The 19421-nt window shown below is 45.5% G+C and overlaps 1 protein-coding gene across 1 annotated transcript in view; it reads right to left on the bottom strand.

The window, feature by feature from the left end:
• The window catches only part of ANTXR1 (ANTXR cell adhesion molecule 1), an 81869-nt gene extending 63083 nt beyond the window's left edge, over positions 1 to 18786 (bottom strand). Inside the window, exons 1-8 of the mRNA XM_030509895.1 lie at positions 18274 to 18786; positions 9208 to 9279; positions 8551 to 8622; positions 6350 to 6431; positions 5210 to 5243; positions 3344 to 3423; positions 2932 to 3000; positions 920 to 1000 (exon numbers count right to left, since the gene is read on the bottom strand). Of these exons, the coding sequence (XP_030365755.1) occupies positions 920 to 1000; positions 2932 to 3000; positions 3344 to 3423; positions 5210 to 5243; positions 6350 to 6431; positions 8551 to 8622; positions 9208 to 9279; positions 18274 to 18425 (642 nt within the window). The 5' untranslated portion in view covers positions 18426 to 18786. The remainder of the gene's footprint in view (positions 1 to 919; positions 1001 to 2931; positions 3001 to 3343; positions 3424 to 5209; positions 5244 to 6349; positions 6432 to 8550; positions 8623 to 9207; positions 9280 to 18273) is intronic.
• Between the last annotated feature and the right edge of the window lie 635 nt (positions 18787 to 19421).

Consider the following 19421-nt stretch of genomic DNA (forward strand, 5'->3'; position numbering starts at 1 on the left):
CACTATAAAGTTGAGCCTGGGGGTTCATCCTGCACTTGAGATGGGTAAGGCAAGGCAGCTATCCAAGGCAAGAGGCTGGAGCTGGTGATTTTCACGCACCGTGTAGCCAAGGCCCTCAGTGACATGGGTTAGTGGTGGCCTTGGCAGTGCTGGCAGTGGTGATCAAGTGAAGTCTGAACAGCTAGCTCTGGATGAGCACAGAAAAGCATTCCCACGTTTCTTATACTTCATCTATTAAATGCTCACATCAGGTTCTCACAAGTTACCACATTACACATATCCAGTTTTCATGGCAAAGCAACATGTCATAAATCACTTCAGTTCTCTCCGTTTTTTTTTCCCTGCTTACAGCAGTCATGGAATCCTAGAATGGGTTGGGTTGGAAGGGACCTTAAAGCTCATCTAGTTCCAACCCCCTGCCATTAATAGCCCATTTGTCAGGAGGTTGAGTGTAGAAAGCAGAGTTTGGGGGATTTTGGCATATGTAGCAGCTTCCCTTCCCCATTCTCAAGAGATGAGCAATGCAGCACAACCATCAGGAGAGAAGGATGCTAACCAAGCAGGAAAACCAATGAGTGCTCTCATCCTTCATACAGATGATGCACTAACAGATCTCTGCTGTCTCAGGCTGTGCACCTATTTGATGATCTGTCCCCTTGTGCAGAAGTCCATTCAGTCGGTTACTGCCCATCAAGGAGGGAGACATACAAAGATAACATTTGGGCTCAAAGCTCCCTGTATTGGGACCAATTGAGAAACTCAACCTGGAAGTAGCAATATCAGTACAAAGAAAGGTGAGTTTCTTTGAAATGAGTAAGTGATTTATTAGCAGTCAGCAGGTCCGTGTGAACACAGGAAAGCTAAACTTTCAACTGCGAAAGCCAGACTAACATGCAAACACAGGAGTCCAAATACTTACAGAGTCTATGATGCCCTGAAGGGCTTCAAAGCCATCATTCACTGGGAAGACATGATCTCTGCTGTCGGCAATTCTGGCCAGCTGACACAGTGGGAAAAGAGAATCAAACAGAAATGCAAAGAATGAGGTAAATGAGCCAGCAGGCTGCAAAGTGAGACCTCTCCGGACTCAGCCACTTGCAAGTAAAAACCCCCAAATACTCCAAGTATCTGTGCTGGTGCATTATAGTTTGTCAGGCATTGAAAAGGTTCTCTTTAGCCTGACTGATTTTTAGAAAGCTCTGTAGCAGGCATCAGAAAAAGCTGCTCTTAGCTTTGAGGACAAGACATCGGGTTTCACAGATGCCCAGAGCCTAATGGTCTTTAGTACAAAACCTGTCTCCCACCTGATTGTCCATCAGCCAGCACAGTAACTCCCCAACCAAAACCACCACAGCATCAACCTGACAGGTCACTACTGTGGCAAACACTCAGCACACACACCATTTAAACCAGGGAACCAAGCAAAACGATTCTGTGTTTTCACACAGAAAGAAGACTAATGCAAATTATATCCCATCTGGAGATAGTGGCCTGATTCACCTTTCCTGTCAGGACAGAGATTTGACTGTTTGTCAAGGTGCAACCATTAGAGAGCCAAGAAGAAGAAAGCAGGGACCTAACAGGAGGTATTTTCCAAATGGAGGGAAGAAGGCAGCAGAAGAGTATTTGGAAACCTATACATCAAGGAAGGAGACCATTCATGAGCTGGTGTTAAGATGAGGGGAGCCAGGACATTACCAGTAAAGAGCTACATGCAGCTTCACTTGTGAGTAGCATGCTAAGGGTTAAGCAGAAATACAAGTAATGAGCTCTCCGTGCATCTGCTGGAGCAGAATCAAGGTCTAGTCCTGCCAAGCCAAGGTTTGTTATAGTAATTCTCTCCCATGGCAGAGGTAACATCAACCCAGCAGGCTCCTGGTGTCTCCTGCGCACTGCAAACGGGAGGCAGCAGCCCACACATTCCTCCCTCAACCTCACTGGCTCCACCTTCCCAGCTCCTGTCGCTCACAACTCCCCCTTCTCAAGCAAAGCACCAAAGTGCCAAGTCCTGGTTTGCATCCAGAGGAACGCTCCAGGCAGCCTCCAGTAAAGCAGCTTTGCTGTGGCCAGGATACAGCAGCTTCTGTAAACCAGGATGCTTACGGGTTCCTCAACTCATTCCCCATAGTCCTTCTTCTTGGGCACCCTGGGAATTCAGACAGTGCCATCTAATTCCAGTTGATTTCTTCAGCCCCTAAATGGCTTTAAGGTCTGCTGCTTCAGATCTAGTCTCTTTGCCATTTTTATTCCCTCTTTGCTTTTCTGTTGCTTACTCTGGGCTACACTAGTCTGGTTTTGATTCAAAGGAGATTGTTCTAAACCAAATTTGTTATGACTCCTCCTTGAACCTGCGTTAGCCTGGAAAAGCTTTATTCCAGAACTATTCCAGCACTTAGGGGCTGTACAAGTGCCTCACTCATGTTAGGAAAACAATGTCAACTGTTACACTTGATGTGAAGCATAATTCATGGACATACCAACATTCATATGATAAATTTAGAAGTCAGGCTATCAAATAGGAAACCACTAAAATATTAATGTCACTAATAAAGCTGTTTGGTTTTTATAGCATAGTTTTCCCATGAAAGAAAAGCTGGACTGAAACTGTTCTATGGCAACATCTCAATTTGATGAGGAAAAACCAGTCCCCACAACCTCCTCCTGCCTACAGCTCAAGCCAGGCTGATTTGTTGTTCTCTGGTTGTCTTTGCCTCTGCTTTTCTCACTATTAGCAAGAGTCACCATGACATGCAGAGGGACAGTCCTCCACACGGGGAGATTTGGAGAGAAAGGAGCTTAAATGCAACAGCCAGACCAAGACACCTCACACTGTCAAACAGTCAGACCACTTGAGGAAGTGTTTGAGGAGCACTGGATGTGTTCAACATGCAGCTTTGCCAGAGACCTAAGGAAACAGGAGGCATCATTTACCTGGGTCTCATTGAAGTCTTTCACACCAACACAATACACTGTTGCTCCCAGGTCACGCGACCGGTTAGCCTGAAATGAGGAAAGGCAGGATGACATGGATGCAAATGGGATGGATGCAGGTTTCTGACAGATCTTCATCATATATTTGTAAAAATAAAGCAAAAAGAACCAGCCAGGCTATGTCATTGCTAGGGAGATGAAGGTGCGTTTACTATTCAGAAAGCAACTGTTGTAAATGCTCTTGCTTGCATGAGTATGAAGTCATTTAATCACATTTCATTAGAACAGGAACACCCATACCAAAAACCCATTCCCAGGAGTTTTGGCACTAGAGAAAAGCTTTTCCCTCATTTTTGCCTTCCAAGCAGCAAGCCCAGACATTTCTCTGGCTAAGAACGTGTAAGACTCTTACCTCCCTCTCAGAGTAGAAAAATAGGTCTTCATGGAGTTCTCCATCTGTCAGTGCAATGATGACACTTGCAGTTCTGTAACCTAAAGACACAAATTTCCTTAGTCCCTTGGATTTGAGTTGTATTTGTTACACTAGCCTAGAAAACATCCTGTTAGTGACCTTCTAGTGCACTGAAAGGGCCAGACACAGTGACCATCAAGCCCTTCATGTCCTTACCAGCCAGGAATTGCTGCATGCTCTTTCCACTCAGGCACCTGCCTTTAGCACCAGTTTTACATCACCCTCCTCGATGTGCCAATGACTTTTGACACCCTCATAACTATTGCAGTATTTCAGACCATTCGATTAGACTGCAGCCATCAAAACCCAATGCAAATTGTTCCTAGTTATTCCCTGATTTTAGCAATGCTGCCAATTCGATAAATCCAGAGATGTTGCTTTTTCAGCTTGTGATAAAAAGCTCACTTGGGATTTTAACAGATATGGTGGGAAAATGGCCTAAAATCCTCCACACTCCTTTGTAACTGATTTCAGCGGTTAAACCTTGCAGTCTCCCTCTTGCATTGATTATAGCTTGGGGTTTACAAGGTGTATTAGTTTGCAGGAGAGGCCAGCTAAAATCAATTCCTATTTCTGACAACGGTCCTGCTGCAGATAGGAGGGAGCTCTGTAGGTACATCTGCACAAACACTGCCAAAGAAAGACAAAGGCTGAATGTGTCCAGGTGTGTAAATTATCAACCTTTACATTCCTGAGACCATCTCTGGAGTTTTCCTTTGCTTTTATAAGCTGTTGCTGAAGAGACAAACATCCCAATAAGGAGCTTCTTCAGTTGTTGCAGAACAGAGATTTGATCCCTAATTTTCCTGGTGCTACTTAGAAATCCCCAATTATAAATAAGGTGGTAATGAAGCAAGAGGAAAGTTGAGTACTTGACAAGCAATGAGCAACACATAGGGTCAAGTGCCAGGCTCTTTCTGTAGGAAATGGAGGAAATCAAGCACTTCTTGTGCCAACTTAGGAGCCTGAATGACCTCCAGAGGTGCCTTTCTCCCTCCACTGACTACTGCAGGAGCCTCTGGACCCAGTGCAGGAGACAGAAACACTTCTTAGAGTGGAGCAAGGACAAATACACAGGCCAGCATTCAGACTTGAGGACCCAGTTGTCCACTGCTTCTTGCATAATGGCAATCTGTTTACCTGTGATATTTACACCAGCATTTAAAAGCATTATCTACCCCACATCAAATTGTTCGAGCTATCTATTCCATCCTGCTGCAGTCAAGTGAGTCCCAAAGCTGTGCGGACTTACTCACTACTGCATCTGATTCCTCAGTGTCCCTGCAGAACCCTTAGGACTGGCTTTGTACTCAACCATCTGGTTGCCTATCTTTTGCTTTCTGAGAAGAAACCTTTATAGTTCTACTTCAGGCTTTCTATGTTAATTGCAAGGAAGGAAAGAACAAACCTTTCTGCAGTTGTCTGCGCTTACTACTGGGTTTCATACTTGCTCATAACAAAATCACTTTTATCTGCCAGCATCTCCCCAAACTCATGTTTCAGAAGGAAGAAGAAATGGTTACCTGAGTCCTCAAGCACAGAGAGCAACACATAAAGTACCAGACTGGGTAAGAGTAGGTACCTTCACTCAGCTGGCTTCTTGCTTTTGGCCCGGCACACATTCATTCCAGCTCTGGAGCCTTAAAGCTCCAACTGTTCCTTTTCAGGAACAACTACCCTAAAGAGCAATATTCCTGTAGGAACAGGAGCTACCCCCCACCTCTCCCACAGTAAAGATGCATTTCAACTCTATTCATCAGTCAGAAAGAGAAAAATAATAATCAATGTATGAAGAAAGTCTCTCACCATGAACATTTTCATAGTAAATCTGTTCACTTGCCTGAAATTAAATCAGAATATTATTAGCAATAAATGAATGATAATACTTTGTGGGCACACATGCACCAGAAATAAGAAGATGGCAGTGAGGATGCCATGTCTGCACATAACCTCTGCTTTCAGAGGTAGCTGCTTCACAGAACAAGTTTCTTGCCTGTAGTCAAACCAACCCTAAGGCCCTTGGCCAACAATAATGTAGTCTCCTGCTATTCCACTATGTGAAAATCCCATTCATCTCCCTCCTTGGGAAGCATCCTAGGTCCAAATATTCCCCAGCAGCTCTAGATTCAGCTACTCTGATTGCAAATAATCCAGCCTCAGAGAGATATTGTCTCCCACTTGGTCTATTCACAAGAGCGCTGTGCATGGTAGAAGGGCAAACGCTTCAGAGTGCATCAGTTCTAAATCAGAATGGTTCACCCTGAACATTCCTGGCTTAGGAATTTCATTACTATTCAGAATTTAAATCTCTTTTTTTTTTTTGGTCTTCTCCTGTAAAGTTTCTGAAGTCACCAAGCTCTGGGGTTGGGTTTTGGACTCCTGTTTAAGAGACAGCATCTCTGTCAGGTCAGCTGGCTTTCTGTTGTGCCTTGACAAGCATTTCCAATGGGCAGACAGTTCGCCAATCCTCCCATATGTACAGGAGTGGGAGATGGGGGTCAGGAGCTCAGGTTTAGAGAAACTCTGAGCTTGCTAAATACACTGAAGGAGAAGATAAGACCATGCAGTCTCTTCTGTGCAGCATTACTTGGCCACCAAGTTACAGCTATGGCCTCAGTCCTCACCCAGCTCTATCAAGCCTACTACTGCCCCCATGCAGGACTCTAGACAGTTTTCCACTCCTCCTGACCCTGGTTCTGTGTGGGACTGCAATGCCAAAGCCTTCTGAAAAGGCAGCTTTCCCGTAAAGGCTGAAGGCAATAAAAGAAGCTAAGGAGTAAGGTTTGCAGGTCCCTTGTGCCAGCTCCAACACTGAATGCCAACACTTCAGTGTACCTATTGTACCTATGAAAGGGGAACAGCCCCATTCCCCTCCCAGAGAACCATTAACCAGATCCCAAGGAGCACCCAAACACAGTTTAGAGGCACTGGCATGCATCTAGTTACCCTTTCAAATCCTTCATGCATGTACGTGTCACCTCCTGGAAGGACTTTCTGCAGCTCTTCCAGCCCCTGGCGGATCTGTTCCCTGGAATGAAGGCAGATTACATATATCAGCAGCTGGGATCCAGGTACAGGAGACATGCATGGCAGAGCCAGATATAGAGGGGAAAAAAGGAGTTAGCTCAGTGTTTATCCAGGCTAAGGTAATGTCTCTGTAGATGCTTTCCTAAGGAGGTGGAAAACAGAGCAGTGATGCTCCCAGTGTTCCCACAGCATCACAACAGCAGCATCCCTGAGGTCAGATTCCACACTTTCTAGTATTCCCTGTGCCACCCTGGTCAAGCAGCAGAGCAGCTGACTTGCACATGGCTCACTTCTCTCACACTTCCTGACTATTCAAATGCCACCAAACAGCCAAAAAAGGCACAATCTCAAACCAGCCTCCAATTCTGGTTTATCTGAACATCACACCTTCAGCTCCTGCTCAGACCGAGTTGAAGATTTAAAGCCTTTCCTAATAGTTTATTATGATCCAGGGTATGTTTTAATTTCTTTGGAAATCCCAGGATAGTGACAGATAACTGCAGGCTCAATGGGGTGAGCACCCTTTTGCTGGTCCACTGAGTTGCAGATATTAAACTCTGAAGCCAAGAACAGGCCACACGTCTTTAATACTGGGATAAAGGGGTGTATCTGAGCAAAATATACAAGCTTCATGGGCAATGGATTAGGTCAGTGCTTGCAGGACCACTGATACTGCAACACTGAATGTCAGAAACCAGTTTTGTCCCTGAATTTAAGTACTTGAGCAAATCCAGTCTGTGTGCTCACATCCTCACTGTCCCGTTTGTGAGGCTGATTGCAGCAGCACATTGACATTATCCACTCTACAGAGCAGTAACTCCCACAGAGCAAAGAGTATCTGCTTCTGCAATGGTTTGAGTTATCAAACTATCAGGAACTCCTTCTGTACCTGTGATATCCCAAACTAGTCAGACCCTGAGCTGTATATTAAAGGTTGGGAGGGGCAGTATTTCCCCTGTTCAGCTACCCATGCGCATACCCAGCCAAAGCCGAATATAGAATCCAGAGCACTTCTTGTGATCAGAACTCTTCTTCAAAATACACAGCAAAGATCTTCAAAACACATCACTGCAGTCCCATGAGATGCACTAAGTTTTTCCCAAGGGATGCTAAGCAACCTCAATCTCCACATTCAAATGCTGATACATCACATGGAGGGGTGGTCAAGGTAGCAGAGATTTTTCTACTGCTCCAGCTTCCTGCTTAAGACCGACTCATGTTAACTAAAGGACCAGCAAGAAGCTCACACCTTGTTTGCCAGTCCTCCAGTAAAACCCAGCAGCTCTCCAGTTAATTGCTTTTAGACTAATACCTTACCAATATCCTCTTCCCATCAACATTTCTAGGGGAGCTGGATGAATATGAAATACATTTCCACATGGGAAACACTTCAGTGTCATCACTTACAGCCTGAACAGACCAGAGAATCTTGCACTGGGCAGCAAGAAGCATAGAACAGGTTTTCCTTTGGCACCAAGTTAGACAAGGGTCATTCTCTTTACACTTTGAGTTTCAGTAAGTGGCAAGATCTGCTTGGGCTGTCTGGCTTTAATGACATAGTCAAGGCTGGTATGTATGTGGACTGCTCTTTAGGAAAGCTGCCAGCTCTCTCTTCATTCCTCTATAGCAGCTGCTCTGGTATGCCATTTCCTAGACATCCAATATGTAAAACACATGCTGGCTTAGAGATTCTTCACATGTGTTCCATATATTCTTGCTCGACGTGGCAATGAAGTTAGCAAAGGAAGCAGAAGTGATTAAAGGAGCTCATGCAGCTCTCCTTGAAGTCAGAGAAAAAAGAAAACCCATCCCATAGGTTTTACTGGGATTAACTTGGGGATCTACTCGCTTCAGAATATGGCAATCAAACTGTCACTGCCAAAATCATACACCCTTGCAATCCAGCCTGAACACTGCTGTCTATAACATACCTTCAGCCCTCTGAAGGAACCATGCTCACCTTTATCTCAAGAACATGGGTATCACCTACAGCTTTCAGGTTTGTTTGTGTAGGAAGGGAGTCCCAACACTGCTCACAGCCCTGGAAATCACTGAGCAAGGAAAGTGAAGGAAGCTACAACAAGGACGGAAAAGGCTGTGCACCTTAAGCCTCTTCTTACCTGTCTTCTGTTAACCTCATTAGAATGGTCCCTCTAGTTGAAAACACAATGAAGGACATCCTCAGCTGAGGGCTGGATGAGAGGAAAAAGAGAGTTATTTTGGATGTCCAGACCAGAGCTTAATACCAAACACAAAGGATGCTCTGAGTGCTATCTAGATTCACCCAACAGGGTGAAAGACAGGCCTGAGCAGCAAAAGATGCTTTGCCCTGGGCCTTCCTAGCGAAGGCAAACCATCATGTAAATAGCACTTGCATCATACTTGCTGAACAAGAAAAGCTTCAGCACATTCCGGGATCACCATGGAGACAAAGGCAGGCTGATGGTGTTTATCACAACACATCCCACCCACTGGATTTCTCATCCAGCCTCAAGTCATTCAGTGTCTGAAAGCTACAGCCTCACGCCTGTCCCTGCAGACGCAGACTGCTGTACTCAGGCAATAGCCAGCCAAGAGGAGTCCATCCCCCCAAAACCATGATCTGATCCATGGAAGTCAGGCAGGGGAAAAAGGGAACAATCAGCTTATCTACTCTTATTTCTGCATGACAGGAACCTAGGGAAAACAGTCAGTGAGATGATGCGAGGAAGCATGAGGAGCTCCTCTGCGTCTCCTGTTGCTACCTGCCCATGCCAGAACGTGTCCCCACTTCTTACCTGATGAACTTGCGGGCCAAATGCTCCACAAAATGATAGATTTCATTCCAGTGGTGCAGGACACTTCCCGACCTGGGGAAACAATTGGTACAGGAGATATCAGTGTCGTGTCCCAGCCTGATGTTTCCTTGCACATTGCTCAGCAAGTCAGTTGTTGTCTTGTTTAACACTGTCCATATTGTGCCTTTACAGAGATATTAAACTGGCAATGACATTTCAGATTTAGCTTTGAAAAGCAGAATAATTCCCACTTGGTGCAAGTGTTTGGGGCTAAACTTGACAATAACACACCGCAGTTGCACAGACCTTTAGCATAACTTTAAGCTAATAAACCCTGTGTGAGTGAAGACCTGTCTCTCTGCACTGTGGTTTAGATTAATTCCACAAACTCACACCATTAGCTTTTAGCTCAAGCATATTTAAAGACTCAAATGCAGTCGGAGGAACAGGTTATGAAGCTTTTCTAGTGTTTCCACTGTGCTGGAGACCAGGAAAAGTGAAACACCTTCAGCCACATCCCAACTGCTCTGGCTAATCCTTGCACCCCTCAGTTAAAGGCAAATCAAACTGTCCAGGAGAACAAACCATGGACCACAATGGGATTGGATTGTTCTTCTTTATGTTGTAAGAACCAGGAGAAAATTAGGTTAATCAGAATCTTTCACCACTAAATGCCCCTTCTGGCATCAACACTTCTGTGGACACCGGAATATTAATATTGGGGAAAAAAATTCCTTCCTAGAGCTGGGAAATAAATGTGTCATCACTTATTTAATTCATCGGCTACAATTAAAAGCGTTTATAGGGAAATAACTATTCCAGCTCTGACAGAAACTCCATTGAACTGCAGCCTGAGGAAGAAGAGAGGAGCATTTGAGATGTTATTCTCCCCACATCATTTGCAGCCCTTCAGTGAAAACCTCAGCCTTACCTTATTGTTCCACGGTACCTTGAGCTATTCTTTCTCTGTATGACCCAAATATGTCCAAAGACAACCTCCAATGACATGCAGTGAGGACCCTTGCACAGGTACAAAAGCATATGGTCCATCTGGGAGAACAATGAACTCTCCAACTCTCATTGCACAGAGGACTGATACCAAATGCATCTCTTTAACCTCAGAGGCAACCCTCGTGTTGCCTGTGACTGTCAGGGACAGATTGCAGAGGAGACCTGGTCATAAGCAAAGGTTAGTAGTGCTAGATCACTTCTTGGCTCTCCTCCCTTTCATCAGACCAGGACTTGAAATCATTACTTTTTGTCCATGCAAACACGTATCAGAGAGGACCAAAGAAACACCAAGCAAGGGCCTTGATAAACTGATTAAACCACACAGACAGTGGGAAAATTGGGGTCTTATAAAAGATGAAAGGTGAGGTATGCCAGGACTTGCTCTCAAACAAGAAACTAACTCCCACCACATCCAACCTGATAGATCAGAGACACACAAAGCTCAACCCCAGGTGCAAATCCCTCTCAGACGTATAGAATAACTCTAAGGCCCTGGATATGACAGGCACTCCAGTCTTACCAATTCTATATAGCCCAAATAGTTCTGAGAACTGACCTGGGAAGTAAGTATTTATTGTCATTATATGGCAAGGCATAAAAGAAACACTTGACTTATTGTGGCCTTTTGCTACTTAAAAGGGGTCTATAAGATGGGGAGAGACTTTTAGGAGGGCCTTTTGTGATAGGAGGAGGGATGATGGTTTTAAAATGAAAGAGGGAGATTCAGGCTGGATGGGAGGAAGAAATTCTTTACAATAAGGGTGGTAAAACACTGGCACAGGTTGCCCAGAGAGGTGGTGGATGCACCATCCCTGGAGACATTCCAGGCCAGGCTGGATGTGGTTCTGGGCAACCTGATCTAGATGGAGATGTCTCTGCTCATTCCAGCGCGGTTGCACTGGATGAGCTTTGAAGGTCCTTTCCAACCCAAACCATTCTATGATTCTATGACTTTATAGCAATGGTTACATCAGCTCCAGAAGACACATGAAGCCAAGGCTTTGCTAACCATAAACCAGTTTACCTCCTCCAGTGAAATGTATGTTGCTTTGGACCATATATCCACCTCTTAAAAAAGGACACCTCCTTGAAGTTTCACATATCTTCTGAACCATCTGATAGCAGACACGTGGAACCAAGACCCTTTCACAAGTATACCCAAACCACCCTTCTCTTAGCCAGCAGGTAGGACAATCACACTACACTTCATGTTACAGGGAAACTCAGCTTTCAGCCCCTGCCAACACAGTAGCTGTAGCTGACCCCCTCTTGCAACAGGACACTGCCCTAGAAGCTCCATCAGCCTTTAAAAGGATGGTTATTTCTTCCCCTCTGAAGTTGATCATCACATAGAATGACTATTGCAGCAGGGCAGCTGGAATGAGAGCCAGGCACAGAGCACATCAGGTATGTGGGTCGTCACATAAAACCCTGTCATTTTCCATGGCTCTGGGAAGTCAGAACACAGCATTTGCCAGAATAAAGCTGAACCCAAGAGCTCAGTTCAGGGCTGTGCCTGTCAACACATCAATAGCACATCCTCCTCAAGTGTTTGTCTCTGCAACTGTTGCTGTGGTGGGCTTTAACTGTTGGGTAAGCAGTGCTTTTAGTTCTTCACACAATAAGCTTCAGCTCCTGCTCCACCTCCTTCCCCTCCAGCATCCTCACCCTGGTCTCCCACCAACACTCCCTTCCTTATGACCTCTGGAACAAAACTCCCCCCATCTGAAGTTACAGCTCATTTTCCATGGAACCTTCCCACATGTCTATTGACACACAAAGGGAACAACCTGAAGTTCAAGAACGGTGAGCACCTATTTTAGGGACTCTTCTTATCATTGCTACAATCACCAAAACAAACCCTCTCTACCCCTCAAAAAGAGAATGGTTTCTGCTTTCAGTTCCAAAGGCACAGAAGTGGGACAATTGGAACAGTCTACAACCCGTTTGTTCCTCACCTCTACCAGAACAAGCTACAGGACCCAAAATGAAGGCTCACACTTTGCTGACCATAACAACTGCTAGCACAGCAAGGTTTCCATCTGTAACCTGCAGTCTACTTGCAGCTAATTTCTCTATCTAGTCAAGCCCAAGTGCATGGCTATAAATGCCCAGGTCTGCATTTAGAAAGAATTACTCCTCCATAAACAATCTTCTGAAACACACTTCAGGCTTGAGTTTACTTTAGGTTTACTTGACCTAAAATGGCCAAAAGCAATAGAATTAACCTTCCTGCAGTCAATAGAGAGCTTACAAAATCAAAATTGGCTCAGTTACTCACTGTGTTACTCAGAAGTCCTGCAATAGAAGACACTTGTCACTTGTAAATCCTCTCTTTAGGCAGACCAAGAACTCAGAGTGGGACAAGTATTTCTAAAGCCTAACTCTAAGATAATAAAAGCCAAATTTAAAATCATTATCTCTTCATATTCCCAGAGAGAAACACGATAAGTGAGCCAGCACTTTGCAGCTGAATCCTTGATGCTATAAACTTGCAACGTAAGAAGAGGCTTATCGGGAGGATGCCAAATTCTCTTGCTGGAGAAAAGCCCAATAAATGGAAATTAAGACTAAGTAAACCATTATGGCTTTGACAAGAGAATGAAACATTCTGTGGTCAACTGTGCTGGCATTTTGCACATCTCAACTCAATGCAAGGCTGAGAGAGACGCTCCACATGGCTCCATGGTTCCAGACTCTGGCTAAACTCTGCCCTCCTGCAGGTGCTTTTCTCCTTCTCACTGTGACAAGAGGTGCCACAACCCAAAGCTGCAGCAACCCAAACTCCTTACAGTGTCTTGCACTTTTTAGACTACTTATTCCCAAGCCTCTCACTGCACCTTTCAGAGTGATTTCATTTAGTTCTCAGAGTCCCCATGCTTTTATTTAATTCACAAACTAGAAGAAAACAGAATCAAGCCCACGAACTCTTCTATGAAGACTTCACACCAGTTCTATGCCCTGCAGCTGACACAGATACATAAAGACACCCAATTCGGAGACTGATGTCGATCCAAGTTCTTCTTACACTTGCATGGTTTTGGACTAACTTCAAGAAGCCTCAGAGCTGTCAGAGGTGGCATTGACCCAAGAAGTTTTGCAGCATGTCTTTATCGAGCTCTTTAAAAAGAACATAAATGAGGCAAAAAGTGTCCTTTGTCTTTCCAAATACTTCAGAAGCAATTTGGAGACACTAAATAACACAAAGATATTCGAGAGGTGATGCAATTCTCTGAGGAAAGATTACTGTCCTGTGCCACACTCCACAGTTCACCAGAGATGCTGTCAAACTGGGTCTGGAGGTGCAGTTCAGAGCTGGATAAGCCTCTAAGCCCAACTGCAGCCCCAGAACTTTCTTCTCTTACTGACCGGCAGTGGTCACACAAAACCACAACTAATAAACAAGTAACAATGAGTGGATTTACATCTCGAGCAGTAGATGTATTGCAGAGTGCTGCAAGCACCACACTTGGCCCTGGGTGGAAGGTAGCTCCTGCCCATCCCTTTACCAAGGAATAGTTAACCTTAGATTCACCACTGGCTGCAGTCATGCGCGCAGGTCCTGACAGGCAGGGATTTCACAGAGTAACTCAGCTTATTGCAGTTGCTGCCCACAGCATTGGGAGTTAATTCCACTTCTCCAGGCAACAAGCAAAGAGACACAAGAATGAGCGAACTTCTCCACCCTGCCCTGCTAGCACCCTGAGCCCTCAGCCTAAACAAAAGGAAAACCAAGCCTCCCTATGCTTGCAGTGCTCACCATCCAAACACACTGCGTATGTTGCTCTGGGATTGGGCTGTGATTCCAGAAAAAGAGTCAAGGACTCACTGACTAGGTCAGTGAAGATCAGAGATGAGTTTGAATCTGTTTCTGCAGACACTTGATTTTACCATTACCAATACTAAAGGCTTGTATTTCTTCAGGCTAGAGCAGCTGGAATATTACTCTGCTCTGTAAGAGTCCTGGGGTTAGCTCTGTGGAGGGCTCACACTTCCCATGGGAAGAGTCACTACTACCAGAAGCAGTTCACACAGGTCAGCCTCCATGTCTGGTGATGCCATGTCTGTCTGCTCTCCATCCCACCATGGCCCCTATGGTCTCCTACGCTGAGTGTAAATCTGGACTTAGTCCCACTTTAAGGCCTGGTAACTCCAGCTACTCAAGCTAGACTCAAAAACCCCAACCATTAGCCTCCCTATAGCAGGAGTTTCACTTCAATACATGTGGTTAAAATCAGATCAGCTGTCTGGCTGGGTAGTGAAGGGATCACAGGAAACAGCTTGGATTACTCGCTTCATCTTGCCAAGGGTCTTCCAGAGCCAAGTTTTCTTTCACACATGCACAGTTTCCTGCGAGTTTTCTGTACATGGGTATAAATGCCCACTCTTTGCACACAAGAAGCAAGAGCACAGGAAGGAACGCCTCTGACATATGGTGGATACAGCCACAGCTTACTGAGAACACGTCCTCATTGCTCTTCCTTCCTCCCTACCTGCAACTAAATTCATCTGGGAGCTGACTCTAAATGTTCCAGCTGAGCTCATGGGGGATTACATACGACAGCACTGCACATGGTGTCACCCAGGCCTGGGTCATAGTCTTCATTGCACGTATTCAATGAAGATCCACTTGCATGGATGATCTTTTTACAATATCAGCATCAGCAAACCCCAAATGTTTGTGCTTTTATCAGCTGCTTCCTTCTTCAGAAAGGCCCTGTATCTTATCTTGCATCCCAAGCTGCAAGTTCTGTGGCACCATCTTCTGCCATTTATTTTGCTACCATCAGTCTACGGGAGCCTCAGTCTGTGAAGCCCCTCAGCAGCACAGGAACACAAAAGGCTGTGGCTGTGCCATCTAGGACCAGCTCTCAGCAATTCTCCCAAGATAAGCCAGCCTCACCTTCCACAGCATCTTGGTACAGCCTCCACTGCGAGATGCTCAGCACTGTGTGGGACTAGATCCCGTGTATAACCTCAATAGCATACAACTGCACTCCAAATAGCATTCAGTTGAGTTGTAGCCCTACCTCCCTTTGCTTTTTCTACAGTCAAAGCACAAGAGAAATGGATTCATCCAGTCTTAATCCACATGAAGACAATTCCTTCAGCAAACCTGCTGTCAGGCAGCTCAGCATTTCATAGGGGTTTGTGTGAGTAATGCTATTTCTATCCTTTTCAGTTCACTGCATGTCAAGCAGCAGTTCTCAAGAGAGATGGCAAACCATAGCTTCCTCCAAAGCTGGAGCACTGCACTAACAGCGTGATAACTCCAGTTTTACTTGGCAAGGAGCTGGCCCCACTCAAACTGCAGTCCTCTGGGGTATCTTTGCATCATTTCTGGAATGTAACTCTGCCAGGCTGAGGTGCCATGGCCACAATGTGAGAGGCTCCTCTGCTGCTACCTAAGCTGGGTGAGAACTCTTGGAAGTGGTAACAGACATTCAAGTGCACACAGGAGGCTACTGTCCCCTAACAAGCATGTCTGGCATCATTCAAGCTTTGCTGGTGTTTGTCACAGCCACACAGGCTGCAGAGCTTAACAGGATTATTCCTGAACAGCTGAATCCTGGATTTTCTCCTCCTTCATGACCATGAGAAATGGGAGATTGGTTTCAGGTCCCCTGAGCAGGGACGTCTACAGCTGCCTGCAGACAGCTGTGGGAAACCCGGTTTGCTTGGACAGCAAGTTTGCTTAAGGAGAACATTGCAGGAAGTTAGAGCATCACTGGATGAGAACAGCCCATAACATGTGCCCCTTCCCCAGTGCATTACACATTCACATTGAAGATGCTTCTTGCAGCCAGACGTGCTTCAAGAGCCAGTGCTGTGACAGGGACCAAGCCCAGCGCAGCAGTTGGAACACGTCCTATAGCAGCACATGCACAGGGCACTATATGGACTTGAGAAGTCACTAAATCCATGAGGCAAAAGAGTCAGTGGAGGGCTCCAGCACTGGTGGCTTCCAGGGCTGTGTTTGTTGGTTTTATTACTCCTTTAATCCCAGCAAGTAGGTTGCTCAATGCTTTAAATGGCTTTCTTCCACCACCAAGATTCATATTTCATGTTTGAGAACCTGAATCTCTTCTGCTCCAGTGTCCTCTATCCCTTTTAATCATTTTGAGTCACTTTTAGAGCTATTTCAAAGAAAAGCAGTGAGCCCTGAACCTATTATTATAATTTCATAGTTTGCCTGAAGGCCTCTATAGGCATCACCTCTCTGCATACAGGACTTGAGCAGCACTTCTGAAAACAGCCTCTAGACAACTGGAAGGTGGAAAACCCAGACTAAAGAACACTCAAGTTGTTTAGAACTTTAGCTGAGCCTTGAGGAATGGCAGAAAGTCTTCGAGATAAAGGATATGGGATAGCCTATTCCACCACAGTAAGTCCCAATAAGCCTCCTCAAAGGCTGAACAACCAGGTCCATGGCATATTGTTCTCAGGAGTAGCTTGAACACTGTAACTCTCCTCCAAATTCCACTGTAGACCAAGGAAAATTTTACATCAGACCCTGTTCATTTCTGCACCAGAAAAATCCCAGAAATGGAAATCCTGCAACTCCCAAAGCAGGATTTTTTGCTGGATACCTGGATGCATACACTGGAGTAAGCCTGCCTGCTTTGAAGGTTGTGCCAAGCCTCATATTTCCACCCAAATAACCCCTTAAGCAAGGCTAGAAAGTCATGACTTTTAGCAAGAGAACAGCCCAGAACTTGAAATGAGTTCCTGTTAAAATTGCATTAGCTCCTAGGTGTAACACAGACATCCATCAGATGCGATAAAACCTTCAATCCTGCTTCAGTTGTCAGGGAAACGCAATTGAAGGACAAGCCATGCTCTGGCTTTGTTTGTTGATGTGGAGCAATACGGGTGTTCCAACTAATGACTGAGCAGCCAAAGCAACACAATGCACTAGACAGTTAGATCTTGCCACTGAATAAAGTAATAAAACTCAAAAGCATCACGACAAGCGGTACACGATAACAGCCACTGTCTCAGTCTGACTTTTTACCCAGTATTTTGTAATAAAGTGTTATGGAATTCCAAGTCATTTATACTAAGGGAATGTGGGAGCTGCTGCAAAACACTCCAGAGGATCAGTCCGAGTGCTTTGGCAGCTTGCAACTACTTTCCTGTGTCTGAAACTCATGGTTAATAATGTCAGTACCATGGCTCTGGCATGCGCGTTCTCCAGTATTCCCAATCCTCTGGTGAAAAATAACTATTCTTAATCCAGAAAATGAGGAGAATAATTTTTTTTTGTCCATTGTTGTATTGGCTTTCCAAAGCTCAGCACATTTCTATTCCACATTGCTCCATCTAGAATGTGAAGGCCTGTAAAGAGGAAAACTTACCAGTACCAAGAAGATGGTGCCATCACAATTGGTGATGAAAAAAGTGAGGTAGGAAGTTATCATCAGTAAACAGTTAAACTGTTTTAGCAGTCAAAATATGCATTTGATTAGCAGGAGACAAAGAGAATGTGACTCAGCAGAGAAAATAAAGGTCTCTTTAAACAGGGCTGTTTTCCATCACAATGGCCAAAATCAGATGCTTTCAAAGGCAAGCAGCCACCTCTCAGAGGCAGGTGTTACCTGAAAGTTGCTGCCTTAGAAGGTAGGGAAGTTTATGGAGCTCAGGAGCAAGTGGAACAGGATCAGACTTCCAGGCAGGACTAACCCCTGCAACAACAGCCCCCACTTCCAGGAGTGCCTTAACCTCCTCTGGCCATCGGGAAACCAGAGAGGACCAGGGAGATGCCTTCTCCCAACCACTCTTTCAAGCACATAACAAAGCTTCATTCTCAGCCACAGCAACACTGAAAACAATCTGATTTACAGAGAGCAATGGGATTATAGACCAGACCTACCAAACCAGTTACCGCAACAAAACCAAAGCCAGAGCAGCAAGTTCGGAGTCTGGCAGGTCCCTCGGGGAAACAGTGACTTCTACAAACCCAAATCCAAGGAAAAGCTCCTCGGGATCGGTGTATGCCATCCCAGAGCATGCAGAGAGAAATATTTCTTTGAAAACAAAGTAGGACTCACTTACTTGTCTAGAATGAAATACAAATCAAATCCCCCGTAACAGGCAGGACCCCCATTCTCTCTCTTTCCACCTTGTCCACCACAGGCGAGCACAAAAGCTGCAAGGAAGAGCCATTTGAAGCCAAATCTCAAGATGCTTTGCTTTGCAATGGCCATTGTATCCAGAGAGGAGAAGAAAAAGAACTCTCTTCTTCCAGAGCTCCTTTATTTCACAGGTCTCTCCACAAAAGCCATTCAACGACCTTTTAAAGTGTCTTTTATCCCTTAAAGCTCCACTCGCGGCGGTTGTCCTCAGGAATGGCGAGGCTTTCCCGTTGTTCCCCCTCGCACTCCTGGTTCTGGCTCTCAGGTTTCAAGATGCACAATACTGAATTTCACTTTTTTTACTTAAAGGGACTGGAGCCTCCCTCGCAGCGCCCAGAGCGGCACCAGCGCTGTGCAAGAGGAGCAGCAGCCTCCTGGCAAACCCGGCTTTGTCACACGCTCCAGGCAACACAAGGCAGGGTTTGAGGGTGTTTTCCCCCCACCGCCTTGATTATTGTTGTTATTAGTAGGGATGGGGAGGTTTAGTTTTCAGAAGGAAAAAAAAGAGCTCTGAGAATGCCACCTCGTGGTGAAACCTCGGGCTGAGCGGGGTCTCTGGCTTTAAGCATCCCGAGCGCACTAATCACCTACCGAGCAGCTTTAGGGGCGAACATAACAGCGGTCACGCAGCGATGCGTGGAGGCATCTTTGTTTCCCACGTAGGCAACATCTGAGCTTAAAGCCCTTTAAAAACCTTGAGTTAAAGCGACAAGCCAGTTCTCATCCCTTCTGTTCTTTCTCAGTCCTAAGAAATATCAATGTCTGCACCTATGAAACAGGCTTGCAATCATAAGTTGGGTTGAAAGGGAGCTTAAAGCTCACCCAGTTCCAAGCCCCTGCCACGGGTAGGGACACCTTCCACTAGAGCAGGTTGCTCCAAGCCCCTGTGTCCAACCTGGCCTTGAACACTGCCAGGGATGGGGCAGCCACAGCTTCCCTGGGCACCCTGTGCCAGCGCCTCAGCACCCTCACAGGGAAGGGCTTCCCCCTCTTCCCATCCTTAGCAAACTCATTTCAACCTCAACCCTCCTTTTTCCAAGGAAACCTGTTGGAAAACAGAGATTCAGC

The sequence above is a fragment of the Strigops habroptila genome, chromosome 21, assembly GCF_004027225.2.
Source record: "Strigops habroptila isolate Jane chromosome 21, bStrHab1.2.pri, whole genome shotgun sequence".
Classification (NCBI taxonomy): Eukaryota; Metazoa; Chordata; class Aves; order Psittaciformes; family Psittacidae; genus Strigops; species Strigops habroptila.